Below are 26,760 nucleotides of genomic sequence, written 5' to 3' on the forward strand. Positions count from 1 at the left end.
TAAAGTAAGACCTTCAGATATGTCTTAGATATCATTATTGTGTCTTCAGAAATTAGGCACAAATTCACAGTATTCTACAATTCAAAAGACATGTCTATTCACATAAATGAGAAGAGGAGTTATATTCTGATGATATTACCACCTCAACCGGTCATTTGCATACACAGATGAAGGGATGCATTTTCACACACAAAACCCAGGTCACACAATTTATTCTTAGCGAAAGACAGAATATACCAAATAATGACAACTGGACCGAGTTCAACTTCAACTGAAAGGCTACTGTGCATTTGACGATCCATCAGAGCAGTTTCTGTTGACTCTAAAATACACTAACCTCCGCTTTTCAGCAGTAATTAATACAGTATGAACCAGTGAGTGAAGGAGTATAGCAGTTCAATAAACTGAACTAAGAGCAGCATACATTTACATAGGCATTTTAAAACATATTCCACAATGCTAATGCACGTGCATTTTTGAGAGTTTTTTATTCCTCTTTCGAGCAGTTCTTTCTGAGACAATGCGTTTCAGTTACTCCTCCTCCCACCAGTTCTTCCTGCTCTTTGGTTTTATGTCATCCTCTACGATTCGTTTAGATTTAAAAACATTTTGTGCCCCAGGCTGAGCGAGCGGTTGGGTCCGGGTGTCCCTGTAAACAGCATTCTTATAAGTGCTTGTAGGACCCGCTTCCTTCTTTACAAATGTCTGGGCCTTGTTAGTGAAAAAACTCCCAGAGCTCCCTGTCTGTCTTGGCTGGTAAAATCCAGCGTGTTTTCTCTTGGGAACAAACTCAAGTGCTTCCTCCCACTTTCCAGTGTCCTTCAGCGTCAGTAAGATGCGGATGACTTGGTCCAGGGTCAGGTTCTTCGCTCCCATGTCCCACTGAAGGAACCGGTCCAAGGGAAGACGGGCAGTGGCTAATTTGAGCCGCTTGGCATTGGCCAGCGAGACGCCGGTCTGGATCGACTTGTCGACGAGGGCGCCCACGATGTAAACCTTGCTGTGGTCGAAGGCTTTGAGCACATTCGGCGAGTCCGCGGTCAGGTAGACAAGCTGGCTCTGGGGGAACACGTCCACGTGCCTCTGCTCTGAGGCGGTGATCAGGAGGCGGTCCCAAGTGGCCCCGTACCTCTTCAGCAGCTCCCGGTGGTACCCCCCCTCAGGCTGCAGGTTGCAGAAGTGGAGGTGGAAGGGCTCGGGGGACCGGCGGTTCCAGCCCTCGCACTCCAGCAGCTGGGAGACCGTGTTCTCCAGCTCCCTCCTGGACATGTGCTGCTCGTAGCTCATGTCGAACACCAGCGGCTGCCCAAAAAGCATAGCCTGGGCGGCCCTCCAGCTGTACGCAGTGTCCATAGAGCGACTCCAGACATGAAGCATGAAGGTATTCTGAAGCTGCCCACCAGCATTCTCATCCTGCTCCTCATCTCCTTCCCTGTTCTTCTTTTCTTCCATCTTTTCACTCTTCTTCTTTTCCTGCTTAATCTTCCGAAACTTTTTGTGGTTCTCCTTGAGAGCCAGGTGCTTGAGGAACTTCTTCTTTGAAGATTTTGTGGAAAGCTCTTCGAGTATCTGAAGCTCCTCCTCGCTCAGCTGCTCTGGGACCAGCTTCCCCGCCTGCCGCCACATTTCTACCAGCTCGCGGGTGGCCTCCAAGGAGGAACACTCTGCTCTCTGTCCTAATTCTCCCGGAGCTACCTCCTCCTCCTCCTCCTCTTTCTCCTCCTGGCGACCAGGTGACATCATCATAGACTTCCATATGTCCAGGTTGATCTTCTCCTCAGGCTGGTCACTGGGCTGCGGGATCTCTTTCCTCATCACTAACGTAGTGCATAATGTCCGCGTTTGGCAAGGTGGAAAAACGCAGATTGGTGTCTGTCGCCTGGATAGTCTTCCCACGAGGGCTGGCGTCTTGAAGTTGCAGTTCCGCCACAGTAGCTTTACCTGCGATGCTCTGGGTAGTCTCATCGTTGTTATATACTGTATTCAAGTAGCCAAAGGGAAGCGGATACAGAACACGTTATTAGCTGTATGTGTTCACATGTATCATATGAATGGCTAACTAAAAATAAACATTCTCACTTGACAGACGCTCGCATTTAAGCTGAACTTTAGCTATATAGCTCGCAAGCTAAAGAGCATGTGCCCAGTTATCGTACAAATAAGTAACTTTATAAGTACTTCACCCTTTACCATTTTATTGGAAATGTGCTATAGCATTATCGCAACCCCTACCTACGACTGCATTCCTTGAAACTTTAAGATGGGAACATTTCTGCTCACTCTTCCTCCCTTCCCTCTGTGCATGCTTCACAGAAAGGTCATGTTGAATTTGGTACTACATCTTTTTCTAGCCGTGATGAAACAAATGGAAATTTGGGTTATTTGTAAATCAGATACTTATAATTCTGAAATAGGAACAATGAACAATGTTCAGCGAAAACGTTCGTGTTCGTACATTGTCGACTTAGAAATCATAAGATTAAAGTAAACGGTTAATACAAGCATTCATTTTAAAATGTTGTGAACAATGTCTCGTACGGAAGCTTTACAATCCCGTTTTCCAGTGTAAGACTTTCCGGTTCACCGACAGCAGCGCATATGAATTTTACTTGATCTTCTACAGAAGCTGAAAATAAATGCTGACTTTTGAGAAATAGGAATGAGCTTGTTCCTTCCGAAGCTTTGCTCCAAGAAAGACATTGACGATGTTATTAAAGGAGTTGCAGAAAAGGTTCTGGTCTTGCGATTTGGGAGAGATGATGACGCAGTCTGTCTGCAGCTGGATGAAATTGTACGTTTCTAACCAGCTGCACGGCGTTGAGTATTTTGATACAACTACTCGTGATGTATCAAATACGTTTAAAACTATAGCTAGTGATGTATGACAATATCGTTAACTGTTATCAAAACAGCTATCACCAAAAGTGATCTTGTATTGAATTTAAACTGTTTTATGAGACGATGAAGTGAAGAATTTGATTGCAATATCCACATACAATGTGCTGGGCATCTCAGGCACGAACCATGCTTTTAAACTCAAGTAGCCTCCGTCAAACGATATATCACTTCTACCGAGTGTCTGATATAGTCACTCTATATTTTTTTCTCAAATAATTGCAAGTAATTCTGAGTTATGCTTGCATTCTGTTGGTGATTTTTGTGCTGTAAGTTACTACATAACATCCTGCTTCGTGTTTCCCCTGTCAGCTGTCTAAGACCTCTCATGACTTGAGCAACATGGCTTCGATTTACCTGGTAGATGTGGACAAGGCTCCAATATATACTCGGTACTTCGATATCAATTATATTCCGTCAACTGTCTTTTTCTTCAATGGGCAGCACATGAAGGTCGACTATGGGTAAGAGTCCTGAAACTCAGTCTGTGTGTGAGCAAAGGGTATCAAAGGTTTTTCATAATTTAAAACAGGGCTAATCATTTAATTGTTGAATTTAGTGCTGTACTCCACATTTACTAGCAGTTTGTGTGTTTTATGATTTTATTTTGAATATGCTTTTTAGATAGTGTTCACATCTAAATGTCTAATGTCCGAAGCGCTACTATAAGATGTTTTTAGTTTTTGGTGAGTGGAAGTATATTTGCCCCATTAAGGAGCATTCAGCGTTTGATACTTGGTGGATCACATTTTTATTTTACTTATAGACCTTAGTCCCTTCAACTGAGCTGCTTGTATATTTTTTTACAGGTCTCCAGATCACACAAAGTTTGTGGGAAGTTTTAAAACCAAGCAGGATTTCATTGACCTGATTGAGGTGATCTATTGTGGAGCCATGAGAGGAAAATTGATTGTCCGGAGCCCCATTGATCCCAGAAATATCCCCAAATATGATCTCTTATATCATGGGATCTAGAAGCTCCCCAACTACGGACTCTTCAACCATGGGATTATGAATACTGCTGTGGTGTAAAATGACTTGCTTCATGTGACAACCATTATTAAAAAAGAATACAGCATGGAGATAGCAGGGCTTTCACTTTGAAAACAGACAAACAGATACAGGGAATGGGGAAAAATACTTACTCATGGCTGAAGCCGAATAGGTCTTTTGGAAACATAATTTGTCTGTGAAGTATTACCACCCAATTTGACAGATGGGATGTTTAAAGTAACAATTAATTTGTAACTAGTTAACATCAACTTTGTATTTCTGTACATCTGTACTCATATTTATTTTATTTTTAATAAAATGTACACATTCCTATGAAACATGATTTTTATATTTTCGGTCTGATCACTGACATTTCTGTGTTCGCTATAGTCATTAAACTGATAAAATACAACATGTGTGATGAATACGAACTGAAATAATGTTAAATAAACCATGTATGGTGCGTACAGACTTTATATACCATGAGACAGAGTCTACTAGAATCTGGAAATCTACTAGAGCTATGCAACACCTTTCTAACAAATGACTGTTTTCCTTCCCTAGTTGATTGAGCAGATACATCATATCATCGTTTTACAATGATTTCTCTCCAGGCAGTCCCCATTACTAAAATGGTGTCTGGAATTACTATGTAATAGAATATGGACGTGTGTTAAACTGTCCACACTGTTCCATAATGGCAGGATAATCTGCTTATATTGAGAATTAATGCATTAATTATGCCAGGACTCCCAGCAAACGTGATTATACTTAATGAAAATTAAAACAAAAGTACAATATATGCAGACGTTATCTCCCAAAATGTACAATTCAGCTTTTGATTAGCGTTGAATAATACTTATGTGTCCCACAGCAAACGTCGGGGATACATAATAAACACGTGTTCAAAAGTACTCATGAGTTGTCATACTGGCAAATTTACAGTACATGTCATATTCCTAACAATGCTGTGATCAGAAATAAGGCCTTGATTAGGGTACATTCGATGGCTTAATTGTTTTTAAATTCATGAAACATGGGTTTACGAAAATGTAAATTAATCGTTTTACAGAAATATTGTAAAAACAAGAATGCATGTGTGTCTGATGTTTTATGAACTTCAATCATGAATTCAATTTCCAAACGCACATTAACGTGAATACCGGAACGTTCCCAGCTCTGTTTCCTTCGGTGCGATTTTCAGCAGGACCGGATGTAGTTTCTGCTGGAAAAAAATGGCAGCAACCTTGCATGAGATGATTTGTGTAGTTCATCGGCAAGTGTCAGTTGTAGAATATTGAAGGTTTGATTATAGCAATGGAGATAGAATAGGTTGTTTCTTTTTTTAAATAACATCTGTTTCAAACTTTGCTGTACTATTATGATTTCGTTACTGAAATCGGCTTTTTGTGGAGTAGCTAGTAGGACAACTGGGAGTGCAGGTAAGTTCGCCAGTTAGCTAAGCGAAATGTCGGTTTTTAACCTTTGAGGTTTGTGGAGCAAGCTAACTACAGACAACAGTGTCTAATTACGTTGTACATAAGCGTGTCATTATCAGTAGTATGCTACTGACTAAGGATTTCGATCAAAACGTCCGTTTGCAGAAGACGAATGTCTTCTTAAACGTGTTTCGCTCGAGCAATTAAGCTTACTTGGCACAAGATATTGCCTCGTTCGTTCATCTATCTGTCTGTAATAATCTACTTCTCTTGTGCGTGTCCAGGTCTCTTTCAAGATCACCTGAAGGTGTTGTCTGCCGGTCTGAAGACATACCCTCTGCCGCCTGACTACAGTGGTAAGTCGCTCCCAGTGAAATTTTAGTGTGCCATGCCTATAATGGTTATGAACTTTTGAAGTGCTTTAGGCTTAATTTGAATTGATGTCCGCTTACATGAGTGTCTGTTTATTGCGGACCCAAAATGTGACATAGCATGAGAAACCCCAATACTTAACAATAGATTTTAATATTATTCTGGCAGCTAACACTGTAATAGAGTTAATGAACAATGATAGATGTAGCGCACCACAGACAGCGATACCCCATATGAGTAATACTGTCTCACAGATACCCAGAATAACATGATTCATATTGGCTCAAAGATAGGAAATTAAATAGGAAACTTGCTTCAGTGCTGTTTTTTAACTACACAGAGCAATTTTCACTTTTTTCCCCTGTGACTTTATGGAATTACATAAGCTAGCTGTGGCTTCATCCTTGCCATAGTGTGCAGACACAATCATTCTTTGACCCCAAACTTGTAATTTAGCTCCACACACTGTTGCTGAATGCAGTGGTTTTTCACAGCGGTACCCGTCTGTGTTTAAATATTAATCTGCCTGTGTCTTTATCCTGAAGATGTGGTGCTACCTGAACGTCCAAAGCTGAAATTCATGAACAAGGTACCCAACTTAAAGAAGATAAAGAAGGAGATGAAATGCCTTCGCGATATCCGAGGCCCAGCACAGAAGGGCACCACTTTCACAACGGGCCAGTATGGCATTGTGGTGGGTACTGCACCGCTGGCTTCAGAGTGGGGATGTGCCAACACATGTTGAAAAACTGCTCATGGGGTGCAGGGGTTGGGGGGACATGGCGCTGTTAGCTGTCGCACACACTAGCAGTAGCAAATTACATTAGCTTCGGCCATAATTTGAACTGATGCTCTGAACTGAACTGCTCACCTGAGTGCTGGTATATAATGGAACATTCTTATTAAGGCAAAAATGTGATGTTTTCAAGGTTACCTTTATTTATGGATGCAGATGGGAACTACTATTATATTGTGCTCCCCTTCCTGATATGGATTGTGTCTCTTCTCCTTTCTCTGCCTGTCCCCCTCCTTCTCTCTCTCTGACCCCAACAGGCCTTGGGTGGAGGTTACCTTCACTGGGGTCACATGGAGATGATGAGACTGACGATCAACCGGCAAGTAGACCCCCGCACTACCTTTGCACTGTGGCGTGTCAGTGGCCCCTACAAGCCAATCACGCGCAGAGGGCTGGGCAAACGCATGGGCGGCGGCAAGGGAGGCATTGACCACTACGTGACGCCCGTGCGCTATGGGCGGCTGATATTAGAGGTTGGCGGTTGCTGTGAGCTGGGGGAAGTGGAGCCATTTCTCTCTGAAGTGGCCAAAAAGCTCCCCTTTCCTGCCAAGGTTTGTACCTCTCACAAGCTCTTCTTCTTGCACTGTGTACCATTCCTCTTCTTCCCTTCCAGCTACTTCCTTTTTCAGTCTTTCAGAATTTCAGTTTGAGTGAGCAGTGTTATCTCTTGAATCTGTATTTTGTTACTGTGTGGTTGAGCGCATGTAGTGACAGTTCAGGACCACCATGTTAACACATCTAACAGAATTAGTGCAGTTATGCCACAGCCTTGGATATAGAACACATTTTATTATATCCATTGATTAGTTTGGTAGATTCTTTCTAACCCAATACCTTGCAGAATTATAAAGTATAAACTCATAGTAGGTCCCCTATAAATGGTCCTGGTTTTGTCCTGAGCCCACCTGACCTTTCCCCTGCTTCTGTCTCATCAGGTGGTGAGCAGGGAGAGCCTGGCAGCCATGCAACAGGAGGAAGCGGAGAGAGAGCAAAACAATCAGAACCCCTGGACCTTCAAGAGGGTGGTCACCTCAAACATGCTGGGCATTCGCAAAGTGCTGAGTCCTTTCGACCTGCACAACCACGGCCGCTTTTCCGGCAAGTTCCACAACCCAGGCAGAGTGTGAGGCATGGCATCCGCACGGTGCGCCAGCGGCACTCCGCTGCTCCGTGACATCAGGAGAACGGACACTGATCCCTGCAATTCACGGAGGCACAAGTTGTCTCATATGCAGTGCTGTGTGAACCATTCCTCATTTCATAGTTCTCCATCTTGTGAGGTCACCAAGGACTCTTTATGGCACCAGTGCAGTGGTTTTCACTAGCAGCAGTGTCACTGGACAAAGGTCACTGGAAGTCATTCAAGTATATTAGCAGCCAGTGGGAACTGTCATTGGTGCCATCCATTTATACCCCTGTTGGAAAATGTAATTTTGCATTTGCAAATAAATAAACCTATATTAACCCAGTACTTGATTTTTGTGTGTGTATCTATGGGAGTGTTCCTTCCCCATTTAGTGACATTTTTCATATCTGAAAATTACAAGAAATGATGTGACATCAGGAGGATGAGTGATTATGTGGAATTTCCATTTTAAAATCTACCACCGGGGTTTTTTCGACAGGGGGTCTGAAAATACTCTAGGGGAGTCCCTGACCAGACTTGATATGTAATTACTGTATATACATCTAAGAAAACTTATGGTGGGGGTCGGCTGGATGCCTTTGATCCTAGGTTTGAGGTCCCTGGATCAGAAAAGGTTGAAAACACCGGATTTACAGTGAATTTGTGAACTGCGCTCTTACCAATATGCCAACCGCCCGGGAACACCAGTCTCGATGACTGCACATGCGCACTGATCCTAATTTGAACGTAAATTTGCCGGGAAAGTGGTGAGTACTGTAACGTAAACTTGCTAATGACAATATTATTAGCATCTTTGCAGTTGTCTCGTGTCTATTTAGCCGATTCGAAAATAAGATACCTTGCAAATTGTTTGGTGTTAAGTAGTTTTAGTAAAGATTGATTAGGTGAGTACTCACAACGTTAGATGCAACAGTGTAGCTACGGATTATAGCTAGCTAGCTAGCTTGCTAACATTAACTTGTCTTGTGAGTTTAGGAGATGGATAATCATATGCTACCAAAATATTAGATCATTTATAAGTAACTTAACTTAGCTGTAATATAGTAATCGGAATGCTATGCTACCGAATGGGTACATTTGCCATGTAGTTACGTTATCAAGCGAGCTATCAAACTGAGTTCTCTTAATGAAACGGCGAGATTAAACCTAAATAGTTTAAGGTGTAAAACCAGAAATTGCTTGCTAATACCGAAAGTCAGAAATCGAACAAATCTTCATTAAATCAAAATACGTCCAATGTTGCATTGGTGCGCTGATCGCAAGGAAGTGTCAGTGTCACAGATGCAGATGTACACAACCCGCGGTTGACACTTTTGAAAAGCTGACTTTCGCTATATAACGTTATATCCTCTGGTTATATCTCTACAACTTAACATTATTATTATTATTGTTCTTATTCTCATAATAATTATTGTTATTGTTATTATTATGGTGTAAGTGTAAAAACACTCTGCTTGAGATTTTAAAGGCGAGGACTGATAAGATGTCCAAATTGCTCCAAACTATTTGTTATATACTTTGGAGTAATGAACTTGTTTTAATTGTGTAGCTCATATACTATGATACCAGGGATGGTCCCGAGACAACGGTCATAACGCGTTCCTCCTAAGCCGTTTCATTTGTTAATTTCAAACAGTTTAACATGAACATTTGGAGGGTAACATGTTAGTGCACATACTGTTTTGACATGTATTTACCTCTTGAATCTGCACTTTTAAGCATATGATAAAACTGGGATTTTGTCTCATTTTTGAAGTTTACTTCAAAGTGTAGTGCATTTGGCAAAAACTGGCTGAAATTTGATTATCATTTCCAGTAATTAATTAGTTGACTGACTTAGTTTATTATCCCACTAAGGGAAATTTTAAGGGAAAAGAAGGTAAAAGCGGTCAGTCATCAACAGCATCAATAACTAGGCAATGACACAAGATCAAGTCAGAATAGGCTTTCCACAAATACCACAGTACCGGGAGAACAGTGCAAGACAAAAGTGGCTGAGATCTCCATAAAAATTACAGTATTATTTGGAGGGAGTTCAAAAGGTCAATAGCTACCAGAACAAAGCAAGTCTTAAGTCTCTTAGTTTGACTTATTTTGGCATTTGTGCAGGTCACAATGAAGCCCAGCCGAGGATCTAAGCGGGCCTCAACGAGAGGACCCGTAGCAGGAAGCAGGAAGCAGGGTCCGAAGAGATCTGCACAGGTGAGAGTCTGAGGGGAGGGGAGGCGGGACAGGTGACAGAGAGCAGAGGCGCTGCTGAGGAACCAGAGGTGCACATGTGTGGAGGAGAAATGACCCCCGACAACCCTTCTGTGTTCTAGGATGGGGGGCCCAGCAAAAAGAAGAGCGAAACCCAGAAGCAACCTCGGAAGAAGCGGGGTAAGTGGGGGTCACTGAGAGTGATCTGGTGGGGGATGGACAGGGATATCCCTCCTCCCTCCAAAAACAAAATAAATAAATAAAAATTAACAGACAAGTAGTACAGCTGATATAGAAGCTAGAAGCATGCTGCATTTGCATAGATGGTTAAAACCCCAAATTAAAGCACACACTATGCATTGTAATTAATGTATCATGATGACTCTGTGCTGGGAATCGCATAGAGCAAGGGTGTCAAACACAAGCCCTGGAGGGCCACAGTACCTGTAAGGAATTTATTCTTTCCTTTATATCAGCAGCCAGTTAGGGCATTGGGCGGTGTATGGATTCTTTCGTTAATCAACGGCTTAAATGAATCACTGGTCATTTTATGTTTTTGCTACACAGCTAGTCATTTTAACAATACGTGCCTATAAAGGAAAGGCTGCTCAATTTCCTTTTTGCCTGCTTTTGTCTATCGCTGTGTCCAGTGGGAAATGATGCTGCTAGAAAGGTCAAAGGTCAGGAAAAGTGGACACTGCTGCCCAAGATCTCCATTACAGCTCTGAAGAACATTCTAGATTTGTCTATACTGTGAGTGGCTTTTTCTGTTACATACAGTGGTACCTCCGGTCTAATTGACATTTACCTGTTAGGACTTTGAAATTAGTTTGGTAACAACCTTTGACAAGCTTTGTTGGTCAGAGTTTTCAGTTACCTTGGTACATTTTATGGTTTTGATCTCTTACATATTCTACACTCTGTCACTGCCTTTCTCAGGCCTGTTCTTACCATGAGACGAAAGGATAAAGATGAGTCTCAGAGACACCTTAACCAATTGAAGGACAGGTGAGACACTGTAATCAACCGTAATCAATTATGGGCAGGTAACTGTTTAAGACCGATTAAGCTTAATGGCTAATTGGTGCATAAAGCAGTTCTATACTGATTGTTGTATTAACATGTTGAGAAATAAAATTTTATTCCACCTACATTTAGTCTTTTTGCAGCTCTTGTCCAGTCACTTACATGGTTTGGTTTTTACCCCCTATAAAATCCATTGGAACAGTAAGATGTTTACTGAAACTATGCCCCACATGGGTATCAAACCTGCAGCCTCTCAGTTACAGAGGGAGTTGCAGAGTTACCTAGCTTATACTACTGTGTCATCTCAGTAGTATAGTATAAACTGCTGCAAATGCTGATTCGTTGCTCGTGAAAAAGCAACATCAGCTCCGGCACAGTACTCGTTATGTCGTTTCTCACCCAACAGGGGTCACTATTGAATCAAGAGCCGTGCTTCAGCTTGAATCAATTTGAACCCTAATGTGACCTCACAGTCGTTCGTTTTCTGTTCATTCGCAGATTTCTGGCCAGCTGTGCGCAGCTCAAAGTGCCCCCCCGCCCCCGGAAACAAGGCGACATGCTCCAGGTTTCCCGCCTTTACCTGGCAGAGAGGAAGAAGAAGGCCGTGGGCCAAAGATCCCTGAAAGCACTTGAGGTGTGGGGAGCGGGCACAGGAGTTAAAAATGAAAGAGAAAGGAGGAGAGGGGACTGAGAGATAAGGAGAAGGAGCGGGAAGGTTAAAAGAGTGATGGAGGAGGCATGGATGGATGCCTGGTGGGGAAGACTTCGGCATGGTGTTGAAATTGGGTGGGGCGACAGCCCTGGGATTTGGGGGCTTTGTGTCGTTCTGGCAGGAGGTGTAGCGGAGGAAAATGAGGGGCTGTGCATGTACTGACCATAACAGCACCGTAGATGTTACGCATGCTGTAGTTCTGCTCAGTACTGACCATTAGCATGTGTGTGTGCATGCCTGTGCATGCGTGTGTGTATGCTGCACGTGTGTGTTGTGTGTGTCTGTGTCTCAGTGTGTGTTTCCGGGATGGATTGAGTACAGTTGTGTGTGATATGACATTTGAATGTGTGTGTGTGTTTGTAATATGACATTTGAATATGTCTGTATTTTGTCAGGATGAGGTGAGTGCAGTGGTTGGGGCTCTGGAGGAGATTGAGGTGAAGATGGATAGTTTGGAGCAGGAGACCAGGACATTGAGAGGCAAGCTGGAGGATGAAGAGGAAAGGGCCCAGGAGGTACAACCATCTCATTCAGTGATCTCAACATGTATACTCAATAGTAGGCAAGTGTGTTGATTCAGAAACTGTGATGTTTGTTCTTATGCAGTGTTCATTCTCCTTTCTCTGTAGATCCTGCAGCTGTCAGAGCAAGGAGTCCTGAACTTGCCTGCCCTGCCCCCACAGGTGACAAGAGAGCTCCCCCTGCAGGTGAGGAGGTCACAACGAGGAGATTTTACCAACTGTGAATCAATGAAACTTTGCTGGTTAATTCAGGCTGAAGAGAGATCATATAAATAGCACGTCCACTCTGGTTGATATGCCACAATGGTAATTATCGAATGCAATAGCAGTCTTCGACACCATATGCTGTAATACCTTTCATTTCCTCTTTTTTGCTTTATTTATATCTGATGCGGAAGGAAAAAAAACCACGCTTCAGAGGCTATGTGAAATGCTTCTGGGGGAAATTAAGGTAAAACACCACATAGTAGCGATGGCCGTTGTAGCATTTGATAATTATCGTTGCGGTATATTGCCCAGCCTTAATTCCAAGTGAACAAAGGCTCCCATGGTTTGGTTCCCTTGTGATTGCTGTGATACCTGCAGATTTGAGACTGTTTTGTGGCCAAGTGTGTCGGTGCGATTGGTAGGGGATGTCCGTAAGGGGACAGATTGACTCCTGTGGCGAGTCTGGCAACCCGTGTTTCTTTTGGCAGGAGCGGATGCTGAAAGACCCCGAGGTTGCTGCCCGGCTGGCGACCGCGCTGCACAGCTCTGCGGAGCTGCGGGACATGAAGGCCTTCCTGGAGCTGGCGCACGGACAGGCCGACCAGCTTCTGCTCAAAACCCAGGGAGCATCGCCTTCTGCGGAGGACTCCAGCATCGGAACATAAGAGTGTTACAGTGGCTAACGTCTTCTTGTAGGCAAACATAGAAGTTTCTCCCAGCTTGGGTTCCCTCGGCAGTTTACCAATGCTTTTTTCCCACAAGGATTTGGATGTCTGCTAAAAATAAGGTCTAAGGCTAACATAAGCTTAAGAGTTATACATTTTGATTCATGACATAAATTACACCCGTTAATATCTCTATCATAAATTTCAATGTAGCAACTTTTTAGCAACTAAACTTTTTAAAGTACAGAATAGCTGTGAACAAAATGTGAAACTCTTAGGATTATGTTAACTAAAAAAGCATTGGAAATCTACCGAGGGAACCCATGCCTCAAAAATGCAACAGCACTTTCTGGATTTTTTAGGATTACAAACTAACATTCTATACAGGGTGGTGACTAGCCGCCAGAGAAGGAACAGCTCTCTGTTAACTACTGTTCCAACCCTGGACTCTCACATGCCACCCTTCCAAAGCCACACCCCCTCTCGTTATGACATCACAAAGGCTGTCCTGCCCTGCACCAAAGGACACTGACCCTGGCAGTGTCTGTACTGTACTGTTACTCCCATCTCACTCTACAGCAGTTACTGCATCTGTCTCTTATTTTTCATGGTTCCATGATTCATGTATAAAAATCTTAGCCTGCTCATAGAATGCGCTAGGACTATGTGTCAGTACAGCTTGTTTGTATTGCAGTTTTCATTCAGTTTAAAGATACAAAGCTAGAGATCAATTTTTTTAATTTTCTGAACAAATCAAAAGTTTTTTGAGATTTGGAGACAAATCAGAAAGCCTGAACAAATGGGTTAGGCGGTACATTTCTCATTTTATTTTTCCCTGCTTAAGGTTCAGGTGACGTCAACATTGGTATCTAAGAATAAAAGGACATGGTACCATGTCTCTTTGTTAACTCTCACTAAATTACAGCCGAGAGCATGTATATATCCTCTTATGAATTGTTCTGTTGATTTGACTATTTGCAAGTTGTCTTTTTGTGTAATCTACATCACCATCATGTGTACATATATTAAAATAAACATCTAAACATTCAAAAATTGTCAAAAATTGCTGAAACCTTCACATTGTCTTGCATTTTCTTAAATTTCCCAAGCACCTTTGAGGTACTGGGTGTGAGGAAGTTCTGTGTATTGAGATTTAGTTTTAGTGCAGTTTTCCAAATGTCATGGTCCAGGCTTGGGCTTGCGGTGTCAAAGCTGATGCTGCAGTCATGGAGAGTGCCTTTAATAACTACTGCACCATTCTGACAAATGTGCAACTCTCCCTTTCACAAACCAAACTCCTATTGGGTGACGTTATGAGTAGAACAGCCTGATTCTGCCACTCCCTCGGACCACAGTACAATATTAAAGTGGAGCAGTATCCATTTCTAGTAGAATCTAGTCTGTAACTAATCTCTGGACCAGATGCTACTAGGACTGTGTCTCAAAGCCAGTTGATTCTTCAGACATCTAAAGATTTAAACTTACTTCGTTCGTTCGTTCGTTCGTTCGTTCGTTCGTTCGTTCGTTCGTTCGTTCGTTCGTTCGTTCGTTCGTTCGTTCGTTCGTTCGTTCGTTCGTTCGTTCGTTCGTTCGTTCGTTCGTTCGTTCGTTCGTTCGTTCGTTCGTTCATTCATTCATTCATTCATTCATTCATTCATTCATTATAGGAGGTAGGCAAACTGCTACAATACTGCCCAAACATATATGCAAAAACAACCCTTTTAGTAAGATCTTATTAGGCCCACAATTAGCCACACCTGGAAACATGCCAATCAATCAATTAGCTGCCTGCAAGGCAACTCAAGCACACTAATATAGCAGTCAGTTCAAGAAAATGGTGAATAAAGCTTATACAGACATTTGGAAATGCGATAGAATATTTGCAAGAAACCCCCCACACACACACACACACGCAAATTCTGACTTTACACAGCAGGGGTAGGCAATTCCAGTCCTGCAGGGCTGGTGTGTATTGCAGATTTTTGTTTCCACCAATTAACCTGACAAAAATTGGCTCTTAACAACACTGGCTCACTGGCGTAAATGTTAGGGCTAATTAAATAATTATGATGAGAAGTTGGCATGAAAACCAGAACCTGCCCACCTCTTCTCAACACTGAAGCCTTCTGAGCAGGTTTTTAACTCAGCTCTAAGACACCTGATTCTAATTACCATTGTACTGATTCAAGACCGTGATCAGTCAATTAGTTGAATCAAGTTTCGTAGTGCTGGGCTAAAACAAAAAAACCTGCAGCAAACACCAGCCCATTCCGGATGATCGGACCCTCCCTGTTTTACAGAATGGCACACTGGACACTTGGATCAGTGTCTGGCATCAAGTGAGATTCTGTCCTGCGAATGGGGGTGACATGTGGGGGGCAAACCCTCAGCACAGTGGTATTAAACAGACAGGAAATGTGACCATAGCCTTTCGCAGCTAAAATTGTGGAACATGGCCGTGCATCTGTTGTTTGTGGAGCAAGGGAAGGTGTGCTGTTGAAGAATCTCACTGCAAGATCACACGCGCGTCTGAGTGTCACAGCCTACAGTCCTCTCTGCATCTCTGCCAATCCACACGCACCGTCTCTTTCTGGATGAATGTGAACATCTCGGTCTTATTCAACCTCCTCTCCTAAACTCATTGACCGTTCTTATGTTCGCGCCCCTCCCCAAAAGACGGGTTTCAGAGAGAGAGAGAGAGAGAGCATATGAAAATGAGAGAGGGATACACAAGCACCTGTCAACTGGATGCCTGCTGTATATGCTACACCACAGAGAGGAGGATGTGGCATCAGCCGTTTGTGTCTGTCATGTCTGTCTTGTCTTTTCCTACACATATGCTGGGGAAAAGAGGGCGGCGCCGCCAACGTGGAACTTTCAGTGACCTGTTTTTTTTACTTTCAAGAAAATGCGTAAGAAATTTTAAAAAAAGATGTGGTGTATTTTTGTCTGCCAATAGTGTGTGCATTCGTGGGAGGGTGAAAGAAGCAATGGTCCTGGATCACAGGAGGAACTACTACCCCTCTCTTTCACACACACACACACACACACACACACACGCAGAAAGTTAAACAGTAGCTGGGATTTGATCCCATGCCCCACAGGTTCGGTCTGTGGGGCGTTGTCTGGTCTTAAGGCAGACTGATCCTGTGGCTGTTGGAATTCAACCTGCTGCTCTCGGGGGGGGAGGGGGGGGCGTACCGACACATCTTCAGACAGCGCTGTGAGTCATATGAGGTCATATCGGAGAAACACAGTAAGATAGAAAAAGATCGGGGACTGCCCCCTGACGGCTGTGGAAATTTACAACACGCCACACTGCCCACAGATCTTCCCCTCTAACCTTCAGGCCTACTATTTAACCATTCTCAAATTTGGTGAAAATGTCTGCTGCTATCCGTGTTTTAGAATTAACAATGTAACACCTGAAGTCCTTTAACCCCTGGTTTGAAGCAGTGTGTTCCAGTCATGGTAGGACCGGGTTTATTTTAAATGGGTTTCCTCATTCTCAGCTCACCATTCTTGGAAGGTTTTCAGACTAATGGTTGTCTTCAGCTTTTCCTCTTCACCATCTTCAACCTAAAGAAAATCTAGATTTTTGTGAAAAGTGAAATACATTAAACATGAAAACAACATTTCTACATATTTTTTTTTCTCTTTCTAAATGTTAGTGTACATGGCTTACCTTCAAAGAGCTGAGAGGTGTTGCTATGAAATAAAGGAATAAAATCTGAATTTCTGCTTTGATCTGATGTAGATCATATGAAACGGTTCCTAACCAAACCAATAATCCATAAAACAAAACCATTAGCATTCCGTCACTCCAAAATATCCAGTGCTATACTCTACATGGGCCTGTTTATCCTAATACAGAAACACGGACAAATGAATTTGGAAAGTCTGTGCAAAGGCTGTGCATTTACTGGGAGTGCTGTGTCTCCCATGTCTTAGGAACAGCTCTCCCTACTTCAGTGATGTCGTGCTTGGAGGTAGATGCACGTTGCAGTTGAAGATGATGTTGGCAGAGAGCATTTTTCTCCTAAAGATGTGACAACTTCCTGTTTATGAGGGGAATTTTGGTTTTGGATGAGTCATCAATACCTGGTATAAAAGAGGCAGGGGTGTCAGCGATCTGGTCCTTTACATCAGATGAAGCAGAGAGAGAGAGAGAGAAAGCTGGAGAGCAAATGTTAGGATAAAACAGATTTGTTTCTGGGCGCTTAAGAGAGAGAGAGACAGAGAGAGAGAGGGAGAGAAAGAGAGTGAGTGAGTGAGAAAGAGATAGAGAGAGAGGGAGAGAAAGAGAGTAAGTGAGAGAGATAGAGAGAGAGAGAGAGATTGCTTCAGAGGGGAAGTGTACAGTCAAGCCTGAAAGAGGAAGTTGTGGCTGTGGGTTGGAGCAGGTAAAGTGATCTGCCATATTTTCTCCTTTCTCTTCTGTGAGTGTGCTTACGTGTAAATGTTCTGCTTTCTATCAGCCTGATCACTCTGTTTGTGTAGCAAAGTAAAAATGAATGCATTTTGAGCACAGCAGTGTGGAACAGTTTCAAGAGCTCAACATCACACCTGAGTCTGGATTGAAAAAGCATCTCAGATTAGGAGCTCTGACCTATGATTAGATTTCCGTTGTCCATATCCTAACCTTATACATGATGAGGCAAAGTGGTGAACTGATCCTAGACCAGCACAGGGGGTGCGTGTGTGTGTGGGTTGGGTGTGTGTGTGTGTGCCTGTGTGCCCATGTGCATGTGTTTGAGGGTGGGGGCTGCTTTGGTAACTTTGGACACAGGGGTTGCTTTGATCAGTGCGCTTTGTAAATGATAATATGTAAATATATTATCCACAAAGCAAATAAGTGCTGTGCTGCGATGTAATAATGGGCACATTATGGTGACCAGTTAGTCATATAGCTTTGTGATTCATATAGCTTTGTGGGATATGTGGTGTATTTTTGTCTGCCAATAGTGTGTGCATGTGCTACTGTGGAGCTGGTATTAATCTCTTTTATAAAAAGGTTTATACATGAGCAGTATACAAAAAATATATATACCATATGGCAACTTCTCCAATGCTACATAATCACTGGTACAGTCCTTTGAGCTGCATATCAAACATTTAAGCCATTGTGAGGTGACAGATGCAGTTGGCCATTTTGGCCAGTGAAGATTTGTTGGATGTGCCAACATGTGCATTACAACAAGCAACCACATCTCTCATTTCAATCCACTCTGCAAATTATTCATCTAATGGGTCTGCATATCTTCTTTTCTTGATTGCCCAAATGCTTCTCTTAGCCATGAGATACCACACCACTATTGGGACAGGGAAAGTACATGTAACTGTTTAGCTTTCATTCTGGTTGGTCCACACTGTCATATCAGATATATTGATCATCTCATTTCTAGAAGAGAAAGAAAACAGCAGGGGTTAGGATATGACTGTGCAAGTCAAATTAATCACCCAGAAGATAAAAGAAAATGTGCCTTTTCCCACAAGTATTATTACATGATGTTCCACCTCACATTGGGGGTGCCAGCTTCCCCAGACAAATGTCAGGAGACTTATGAAGGTCCACAGTCCATCCAACACAGTTCTGTGAAAGCGGTCAGACCAGCCTGCTCGGGAAATAATTTACCGGCACAACACCTGCGTGGAACACAAAACATGTCTCTTGCCTCGTCATGAGTATTTTTGTAGTTTTTTTGCAATGTGTTTGTTACAACAGAAAGGAAAAAAAATTCCAGGAAGCCAGGGGGAATTCCAGGAGACTCTTGGTTAATCCAAGAGAGCCGCCAAACCCTGTCTCACATTGATGTTCCTCTTTTTTCCAGGCTTGTGGAGGCAGCGCATGCTCTCCCCCCAGCAGACCTGGCATCTCACACACCCAGCTCGGGGTTAATGCTAATCGTGATAGGGGTGGTTTTCTGAAGGACTCCTACCTGTTAGCATTAGCCCTGCACTGGGGCAAAAACTCAACCAACGGGAGGATGCACACAGAGGAGCTGAAAAAAATGTGACAAGTCAAAATACAACAGTCCAACAAAGGAGGCATTTTTATTAAAATAAAGGGCAATGCTAATAGCTGACATTTAGATTCCAACTAACACCTTAATGCATGACTGGACATCACCATCTGCTTTCTGCTTTCTTTATCCATGTAAATGAGAGAGGTAAATAAGAATTTAAGGAAGCTCCATAAAACAAGACAGAGCCATCGCAATTCCTGTCCATCCAGGAGACATACCCACATTTTTATCAGTACTGTCAGCTTCTAATTATTTCAAATCGTGATGCATCATCCTGAATCTCCCTGTTCCCATCCGTGGGACTTTCTTGGCATCAGTCAGCACAACATGAAATCACTGTCTAGACTGTAAACCTTGGATAACGTTAAATGCCTGTCTGCTTTTGTAACCTGAAATTTAATACAATAAAATATCTGACCAAGACCCATTTCACTCGTTATTTAATCATCTACTGCACAGCTGAGGAAGATTAATAGCATTATTGTTACCATTTAGTGTAAATAACAGGATCAATACAGTTAAATAACCAGATTTATACAGTTTTTTCCTTCATAAAACAGTTTTTCACTGGCAACATTCCAGTTTTTTTTGCAAGATATACTGTATTTACAGCATGTCAGCATTGTAATTTCCAGCAATATTATAAGATATTTATATGGGTAAAGTAAAGGGAAGAGTGAAGTGGTAAATCTGGGCCCGGTGTTAAGCTGGTCCAAAGGTTTCCTCTACTGGAATGCAGCAGATGTCTTGTCCATTATAATCTGTAATTGCAAAGTACTTTATCATGTGTAGCAGGAGGACATGCCTGATTCTTCCCTATGAAATGACATAGAGAGGTCTTCCTAACACTATTTATCTATACCAACATGTAAACATTTGTAATTATGTACAGTAACATGTTCTTATGTATATATGTAACAGGTAGCATATCACCAAAACGAATCTGTAAGTATTAGCCCTGGTTAAGAAACAGCATAGACCAGTATAAGTGGCAAGCTGGTTAATACTAGTTTATTACTGGTGAAAGCTGGGCAGTGCTAGAGTTATTCTGGTCAAGTTTCCAGACTGGCTTGGTTAAACTCATAATCAAAACAGCTGCGATGGTAGACAAGCTGTGCTAAGTCAAGCTGGTCATGCTGGTAGATCAACCTGGTCATGCAAGTTTCCTGCATGATGGTCACTAAAACAACCATATTCACAGATTTTTGCTTGTTTCTTTAAACAGTGAATTTCAGACCTTCAGACTTCTTGTTACTTGATTTCGGTCATGTGCAGCACATTGGCAACAGCCACTGTATGACATGTGCTATATAAATAAAGATGGATTGATTGATACATTGATACTTTGAATTTTGTTCTGAAAAAACATGTTTCATTATTAATTGTCAGTAGCTTACTTATTGGAATAGTATGGTGTCAAAAGGGTAAAAGCATAGCTCTGATCTAGATGTGGCGAAGGTCTGGTTGGTGTGTATGAAATTACTAACATGCATAAGAACATACAGTATCTAGTTCTTACAACGTATACACAGAATGGGGAAATTTGTATTTTTATTTCAGACAACAGCCTTTAAAAATGAATGAATGATCTCTTCCATTAAAAAATCTCAGCCTTATCACTTAATGTTTTAAAATGCTGGTAAATAGATAAAAAGCTATAACATACAGCGCAATATGTATATGAGTTAGCAAATTAAGTGACATTACACGTAAATAGAAAAGCTCAGATAAATATGATTTAAAAAATCATTCTCTTTCAACTGGACCTTTTTTCGTATTTTACCTTTCTTGCTACAGCGCACAGTAGGAACGTTCAAAGGGACGTCAAGTGCTGGGGTCCACACGGAAATCTTTAAGTGTTGCAACCATGTCGAGTTCCAGAAGGCATGTTAGGTGACGAGAAGTTAGATTTTGCTTACAGAAACTATTTCTTTCCACTAATATTCCACAAAGCCGAGCCTCTTGTGGTGTTCAGGTAGACTCAGGGAATAAAATATTTCCTGAGCCATGATGGCGTGTAGATCTGCGTGCCGTGTGTTCTATCGCCGTAAGTATAGCATCCTTCTTGCTCTTATTCGCTCGTCCGATAGACTTAATATAATATGGCTAGGTAGCAAACAGGCTAGCTGCGATCTGACCTTGGGCTGTAGATTCACATTTCCCCGTGAAGCGGACATGCTTACAGAATTCAGTCATGTGCAACTAGGTAGATTTTAAGTAAATGGATTTCGCTCGTTATTTGCATAGCTGCCACCTTAACATCAATCTCTAGATATCGCACACAAATCAATGTCGTAACGTTGACTTAACCCTTTTAGTAAAAACTCTCAAGTTAACTTAATGAAAGTGACATATACGACAGGTACGTTAGGGATGCAGTGGATTAAATGTCGCTTTGGAATGAATGGTGGAAGCCCTTCCGAATAGTAGTAGCTAGCCAGCAACTTTCGGTTTCCAAGCAATATCTGCTGCCTCTGATGGCCCGGTGTCAGCCAGTGGTGCACGGGCGATGTTAGCTGCTGACATTGTGATTCAAGACTTAGAATCATTTAGAATCTTTTGTCTGAAAAAGAATATAAAATATATATTTTTTATTATAATACAAACCACATCTGACACTTTCACGGTGAAGGGGCACAATAAGACAGCTGAACATTTATGACTGTACAGTTACTAGAAATGTGAAGTGCTGTACTACCTATAGTAGCCAAAGTAAAAATGATAATAAAAATAAATGTGAGTGCATGCTGGAAAAGGTTGTTAATGTGTGCGTTGTGCAATGCTATAGTCATGTGCCTCGTTAGCCACGTGTTCATGTACAGGTAAGCCACCCTAATGCTCCTCTCCTCCCCTCCCCAGGCCTGGTGTCCAGTGCAGCAGAGGCAAGAATCCCGAATGCAGAGCTGCGCAGGCTGCGCAGTGCGGTGTTCTCCCGGGAGCAGGCGAGGCAGCGCGCGCTCATCACGCGCACCGAGAAGATTGAGGTCACCATGCAGGGCCCTGGCCTGCAGGGGTCGCTGCTCATCATGAACAAGGGAGTGTCCACCCCGTACAGCTGCGCACGCCGTGAGTATGACCCGAGGGAGTGCGTGCATGTGTGCACTGTGATGGTGTGATCATGAAAGGGATTAACTTCATAAATGAAATAAGTGATATCGTAGTGGTCAGCTGCATGCAACTCTGTTGGAAGCTGTTATGGAATTTGTCAAGAGTAAAGACAGGCGCTACACCTCTCTCTCACTGTTGCAGACCTGAAAGAGTGGCATGTGAATAGCTCTGCTCTGGCCCTGGTGGATGGAGTGCTATGGCCGATGCACCGTCCCCTTACACAGTCCTGCTCGCTGACCTTGCTCACCTTCAAGGACTCGGACCCTGTTCAGGTCAACAAGGTACCAGTCTTCGTGTCCTCCTGTCCATTTATTAACCCTTCATTAAGAGTACTGTCGGATTTTCTGGAATGTTTTTTCAAAATTCCAAGTCAGTGTTCTGGAGCTCCATTGCTTTCAATGACCAGTAGTGATTGTGACATCAGCATTAGAATGTTTGGTTAAGAACACTCTAATCACACAAGTGTGAACTCACACCTTAAAGGGCTAATAGTTGGTTTCCCTACTCTATCCTTTTAGCGGTCAGATTCCGTCTTTCTCAGTGCTGCTAATGATGAGTTCCTGGTTTGACGCGCTGACCCCCTTATATGTGTGTGTTAACTATGTCCCTGGTTTGGTACCCTTTCTGTCATTGCAGGCATACTGGCGTTCCTGTGCAGCGCTCCTGGGGCAGGTGCTTGAGAACGCCTTCAAAGAAGAGTTCACCATAGAGCTGCTGAGGAGCCCTGAGATGCCAGGTCTGCAACCGCAAACAACCGTCACCCAGCCGTGCACAACAGTTTCCCAACCGCAAGCAACCGTTAACTGACCGCAAGCAACTGTTAACCGACCGTGCAAAACTGTCACCCTACAGTATCCAGTCACACACAACCACACCTCAACCACAATTAAAATTTCATAGAAGTGCCAAAATCATCACCTCACTTACACATGTGGCAAGATGCATTCATCATAAATTCCAAGAAATGCTGTCTATATAGTTGTTTTTTCCTTTACTTTCACGAATCCCTTCTTGCCTTGTTCTTTCTTTCTCTTATTCATCATTCTTCCTTCCTTCATTCATTCCTCCCTCCATTTACCTCTGTTCTCTTCTCCTTGTCCCTCACAGTGACCTCAGGAGCATTTTGCTGTGATCTGGTCCTGGACCCTCAGTTAGATGCCTGGACCCCCTCAGAAGTAAGTCTACTTTGTGTGTGTTTGTGTGTGTTATTATAAACATCTGCTTGAGGTGAGTGAGTGATTTATTGATTGACTGACTGACTGACTGACTGACTGACTGATTAACTGACTTGCTGCTGCTCGTCTCCAGGAAGCCCTGCGCTCTCTGACTCGTGACGCTCAGCAGCTGATTCAGCAGAACCTGCCCTGGGAGCCGCTGGAGGTGTCGCCCTCTGTGGCCCTGGAGGCCTTCGCCCACAGCAGGTACTGCGCTCCAGCTCTCCCTCCTGCTCCCTCCTCCTCTCATTATCTCTCCTTCCTACTCTCCATCTCTGCCTCCGTGCGTTCCTGCATCTCTCTCTCTCACGCACACGCACAGACACAGCCACACAAAGTGCCTCGCACACAGGTGACTGTCCCTCCCTGTTCCTGTGCAGGTTTAAGCAAGAAGAGGTGGAGGAGGTGGTGGCAGAGAGCCCCAGTGGTACAGTGACACTGTACAGGTGAGTGCTCATGCATTACACACGTGCCTCTTATTACACAACTTTACAACACATCCTGTGCTTGTTTGTAGTGGTACTGATATTACCTTCAATTATGCATCATTATAATGAAGATGAGATGCAGGCCTACTGTCAGTAATGCATTAATGTATATTTTAATGCCTAATAAAGTCATTTTCACATTAATAAACACGTGTGATATGTATAGAATGTTGAAATAAAGATGTTTGTGTTTATTTTTCATGACTGCACTCACCACCAGCCCTTTTTGCGTGTATTTCCCACGTGACACCATCTATTTCAGTTGCATTTTCACTGGGACACAGTAATAAATTAAACTTTTCAATCTGAACAGCAGTATTCTGTCAGCACACGGTTAGCAGGTGGAATCAAACAATCACTTCCTTCAACGTACTTGGACAAAGGACTGAATAAAGGTGTCCTGTCAGCTATGTTGAAACTTTGATCTCAGATTTTACTAGCTAAAGTTAACTAGCTGACCAGCTTGATTCCTCTGAAAAGATGCTTTTCAACACCAGGTAAACATTGCGTCTAGCTTTCTCTCATTTTTCCTCCCCTCCACTCTTCTTTCAGATGTGGGGACCATGTTTTGCTGAGTGGAGGCCCCCTGGTGGCCAGGACAGGATTGTGTTCGCAGTACGAAGTGACCGCCATGCACAATTTAGGCCGAGGAGAGAGAGGCCTGCATCGCCGAGCACAGGGTCTTTCACTGCCCCTGCAGCTACAGGTACACATGCACAGACACACACACGCACACACACACACGCACAGACACACACACACACACACACACACACACACATACAACCCATACGCACGTGCGCACACACACTACGCCTAAGCCCACTGGTATATATGCGCTGCATGTGCATGTACCCATACTGTCTCCACAGCTGCAGGTATATAGACACTCACTGCTCACACATGCATGTGTCTTGAGAACATTTCTTAAACAGCTTTTAAGGTTCACAAGCAATATCTTTTTTTGCATGCATTTATTTTATAATTATGCTGCATTTGTTTGTTGTTTTTCCTGTCTGGCATTACGGCCTGTTTAAAAAATGCTAATGTGCTAATGTATTATTTCTGACGGCATTTCGCATTCCATAATTTGATCGCTTGTGGGCAAATAAAAGGTTGTAATTGTTCAATTTAACCCTGACCACCGTGTCAAGTTGGTACAATGTAAATATAGCTATGATTCATCAAATAAATTTCATCACTTAAAAATACATTTTACTGCACACGTGCATGTGTCTGTGTGTGTGTGCACGTGCATGTGTGTGCTTATGTAGGTGTGTGCTTGTGTGTGCAGGCACACGTGTGTCTCCATTCACAAGTGTGTAATCATCCTGTCTGCGACCTTGTTAGGCTCACCACACAATCTGGAGGAGGCTGAGGAAGAGAGCAGAACGGCTGGTAAGAGGCCCCTCCTACTTTCGTACTCGCGTCCTTTTTTGGTTCCTTTATAAATCCCGAACTGCTATTTCTCCACACAGGTGGAGCTGCCACCACCCCCAGCCATTGAAGCCAAACCACCTGCCACTGAAGCCACTATCCCTCCTACTGAAGCCACTCCCCCTGCCACTGAAGCCACACCCCCAGCTCAACAGCAGTTTACTTGAATGCCTCAGCAGTAACCTGTAAACGATATCACACTGCCCTCCAGCGTGTGTGAGGATGGAGAACACAAATCCAGAATACCAGCTGTGTATTATTGTTTTGAATTCAAGTAAATATCATGTAAAATATAAAATAAATACTGTTGCACTCATTCCTTTGAATTTCCATGGAGATACAGAGGCCACACCTAGTGAAATAAGAGTTGCTTGTAGATTCGTTTGGAATCCTCTTGGACGGAGATGTTTTGGGGATGTCTGATTTAAAGTGCTACAGTACAATACTGTACAACAGTTCCCAGTGTCATCAATGCCAAGACACAAGTTTGAGGGATTAAGTGCCGCTCATTCTTGAAATGTTCACTGCCTGAAATGTTGGGACGGGGTTCAAGAATTGGCGGAACACCCCGAGCAATTTGCCCCGCTTGCGTGGCCCAGCGTGCCCGGGCAAATGGTGGCTTCTCTAATGTGGCGGCGTTGTCAGCGCGGCAGCAGGGAGAGGGGCGGGGTCGGTGTCCGGCTGTGGCCGGTCAGCGGGGCACACCAGGCTGTGCGCTCAGCGGTCCCCGCTAAAACAATAGCCGTGTTGTGTGTGTGCGCCGGGCCCAGTTTGGGCAGCTGCTGTGGCTGTCACCAGAGGGACAGGTGCAGCGGGGAGTGTGCGCATGCTGACGCAGATCGTGTTACATTTGTAGGGCTGTGACTGCAAGTCCACAAGAGATGAAAGATTTCATTTGAACTTTTTTCGAGGTGTAATTTTTTTTTTTTTAAAGTCTTCGGGAAAAAATAAGGTAGCTAACAGAACTTTGAATGTAAGAGAGTAAATTGTAATTAAAATGCTTCAACTGACTCCCCTGACAAAGTTGGTCACAGCAAAAAGACTATGGAAACACAAGGGCCCTCTCCTGATAGAGTGAGGGACATGTAGTACCCATAATGCCCTGGGGTATAGGCCCAATACATTACACAGCTGTTGATTGCTGTCACTGTAAGCTCCAAGCTGATACCTGATGCACTGCAGACATGGTGCAAGGGAGCCGCCATGTTGCCCAGTAAAAGAAGAAAAGAGGGGATCATGCTTGTGTACAGATGTAGAAAGTTAGCTTTGCTTACTTTTCAGTCTCTTATTTTGCAGTGAACACCCAACAGAACAGCCACTGTCTGCCAGGAGACTGAGCTCTTTGTTTGGGTTCCATGGTCAACTGTAGTTTTGTTGGCTACTTTGTTAGAAAAACATCCCCTTATTAAATGGGAAGGACAGTCTTCTGTGTGCTATGATTAATATCACACTAAAATAACTGTTCCTATTATAAGACACACTATCTACATCTACACACAAAACAATCTACATTTG

General features: G+C 43.2%; 5 protein-coding genes across 9 annotated transcripts; 4 read left to right on the forward strand and 1 right to left on the reverse strand.

Annotated features, from left to right (window-relative positions):
- Window positions 1-195: 195 nt before the first annotated feature.
- Window positions 196-2,620, reverse strand: trmt10c (tRNA methyltransferase 10C, mitochondrial RNase P subunit). 3 transcript variants are annotated; one of them, XM_035394373.1, is made up of 3 exons: window positions 2,539-2,619; window positions 2,233-2,347; window positions 196-1,977 (listed from the first exon to the last, which is right to left on the reverse strand). In XM_035394373.1, the coding sequence occupies exon 3, from the start codon at window positions 1,963-1,965 to the stop codon at window positions 532-534; it is 1,434 nt and encodes a 477-aa protein (XP_035250264.1). In that variant the 5' UTR covers window positions 1,966-1,977; window positions 2,233-2,347; window positions 2,539-2,619; the 3' UTR covers window positions 196-531. The 3 variants fall into 3 exon arrangements, with proteins under 3 accessions (XP_035250264.1, XP_035250265.1, XP_035250266.1); XM_035394374.1 differs by having other exon boundaries at window positions 196-1,991; XM_035394375.1 differs by lacking the exon at window positions 2,233-2,347 and having other exon boundaries at window positions 2,539-2,620.
- On the forward strand, window positions 2,543-4,231 carry txnl4b (thioredoxin-like 4B). 2 transcript variants are annotated; one of them, XM_035394378.1, is made up of 3 exons: window positions 2,543-2,791; window positions 3,208-3,359; window positions 3,705-4,231. In XM_035394378.1, the coding sequence occupies exons 1-3, from the start codon at window positions 2,660-2,662 to the stop codon at window positions 3,868-3,870; spliced, it is 450 nt and encodes a 149-aa protein (XP_035250269.1). In that variant the 5' UTR covers window positions 2,543-2,659; the 3' UTR covers window positions 3,871-4,231. The 2 variants fall into 2 exon arrangements, with proteins under 2 accessions (XP_035250269.1, XP_035250270.1); XM_035394379.1 differs by having other exon boundaries at window positions 2,678-2,804; window positions 3,205-3,359.
- An 847-nt stretch (window positions 4,232-5,078) lies between these two features.
- Window positions 5,079-7,966, forward strand: mrpl16 (mitochondrial ribosomal protein L16). The gene is made up of 5 exons (XM_035394377.1): window positions 5,079-5,330; window positions 5,612-5,683; window positions 6,245-6,393; window positions 6,753-7,046; window positions 7,431-7,966. Exons 1-5 carry the CDS (start codon window positions 5,270-5,272, stop codon window positions 7,620-7,622), a joined length of 768 nt encoding a protein of 255 aa, XP_035250268.1. The 5' UTR covers window positions 5,079-5,269; the 3' UTR covers window positions 7,623-7,966.
- A 319-nt stretch (window positions 7,967-8,285) lies between these two features.
- LOC118213804 (centromere protein Q) lies at window positions 8,286-14,019 on the forward strand. 2 transcript variants are annotated; one of them, XM_035392976.1, is made up of 9 exons: window positions 8,286-8,388; window positions 9,752-9,844; window positions 9,964-10,021; window positions 10,492-10,594; window positions 10,781-10,849; window positions 11,366-11,501; window positions 11,975-12,094; window positions 12,209-12,286; window positions 12,796-14,019. In XM_035392976.1, the coding sequence occupies exons 2-9, from the start codon at window positions 9,758-9,760 to the stop codon at window positions 12,970-12,972; spliced, it is 828 nt and encodes a 275-aa protein (XP_035248867.1). In that variant the 5' UTR covers window positions 8,286-8,388; window positions 9,752-9,757; the 3' UTR covers window positions 12,973-14,019. The 2 variants fall into 2 exon arrangements, with proteins under 2 accessions (XP_035248867.1, XP_035248868.1); XM_035392977.1 differs by lacking the exon at window positions 8,286-8,388 and adding an exon at window positions 8,399-8,526.
- Window positions 14,020-20,834: 6,815 nt separating this feature from the next.
- mrpl39 (mitochondrial ribosomal protein L39) lies at window positions 20,835-25,561 on the forward strand. The gene is made up of 10 exons (XM_035393459.1): window positions 20,835-21,045; window positions 21,858-22,064; window positions 22,248-22,387; window positions 22,743-22,842; window positions 23,214-23,281; window positions 23,415-23,527; window positions 23,701-23,766; window positions 24,361-24,514; window positions 25,159-25,206; window positions 25,287-25,561. The coding sequence occupies exons 1-10, from the start codon at window positions 21,006-21,008 to the stop codon at window positions 25,410-25,412; spliced, it is 1,062 nt and encodes a 353-aa protein (XP_035249350.1). The 5' UTR covers window positions 20,835-21,005; the 3' UTR covers window positions 25,413-25,561.
- The last annotated feature ends 1,199 nt before the right edge of the window (window positions 25,562-26,760 follow it).

Source organism: Anguilla anguilla, chromosome 15 (assembly GCF_013347855.1).
Source record: "Anguilla anguilla isolate fAngAng1 chromosome 15, fAngAng1.pri, whole genome shotgun sequence".
NCBI classification, from domain to species: Eukaryota; Metazoa; Chordata; class Actinopteri; order Anguilliformes; family Anguillidae; genus Anguilla; species Anguilla anguilla.

What these genes read in the sequence shown, in the direction of transcription:
- trmt10c (XM_035394375.1), bottom strand. Translation starts at nt 1,965, where the DNA reads ATGAGACTACCCAGAGCATCGCAGGTAAAGCTACTGTGGCGGAACTGC.
- txnl4b (XM_035394378.1), top strand. Translation starts at nt 2,660, where the DNA reads ATGAGCTTGTTCCTTCCGAAGCTTTGCTCCAAGAAAGACATTGACGAT. An exon ending in GTCTGCAGCTGGATGAAATT is followed by an intron (nt 2,792 to 3,207) that starts GTACGTTTCTAA and finishes TTCCCCTGTCAG; the next exon opens with CTGTCTAAGACCTCTCATGA. An exon ending in CACATGAAGGTCGACTATGG is followed by an intron (nt 3,360 to 3,704) that starts GTAAGAGTCCTG and finishes ATTTTTTTACAG; the next exon opens with GTCTCCAGATCACACAAAGT.
- mrpl16 (XM_035394377.1), top strand. Translation starts at nt 5,270, where the DNA reads ATGATTTCGTTACTGAAATCGGCTTTTTGTGGAGTAGCTAGTAGGACA. An exon ending in TAGGACAACTGGGAGTGCAG is followed by an intron (nt 5,331 to 5,611) that starts GTAAGTTCGCCA and finishes GTGCGTGTCCAG; the next exon opens with GTCTCTTTCAAGATCACCTG. An exon ending in TCTGCCGCCTGACTACAGTG is followed by an intron (nt 5,684 to 6,244) that starts GTAAGTCGCTCC and finishes TTTATCCTGAAG; the next exon opens with ATGTGGTGCTACCTGAACGT.
- LOC118213804 (XM_035392976.1), top strand. Translation starts at nt 9,758, where the DNA reads ATGAAGCCCAGCCGAGGATCTAAGCGGGCCTCAACGAGAGGACCCGTA. An exon ending in GCAACCTCGGAAGAAGCGGG is followed by an intron (nt 10,022 to 10,491) that starts GTAAGTGGGGGT and finishes CGCTGTGTCCAG; the next exon opens with TGGGAAATGATGCTGCTAGA. An exon ending in AAGAGGAAAGGGCCCAGGAG is followed by an intron (nt 12,095 to 12,208) that starts GTACAACCATCT and finishes CTTTCTCTGTAG; the next exon opens with ATCCTGCAGCTGTCAGAGCA.
- mrpl39 (XM_035393459.1), top strand. Translation starts at nt 21,006, where the DNA reads ATGATGGCGTGTAGATCTGCGTGCCGTGTGTTCTATCGCC. An exon ending in CCCGTACAGCTGCGCACGCC is followed by an intron (nt 22,065 to 22,247) that starts GTGAGTATGACC and finishes TCACTGTTGCAG; the next exon opens with ACCTGAAAGAGTGGCATGTG. An exon ending in ATGCCTGGACCCCCTCAGAA is followed by an intron (nt 23,282 to 23,414) that starts GTAAGTCTACTT and finishes GCTCGTCTCCAG; the next exon opens with GAAGCCCTGCGCTCTCTGAC.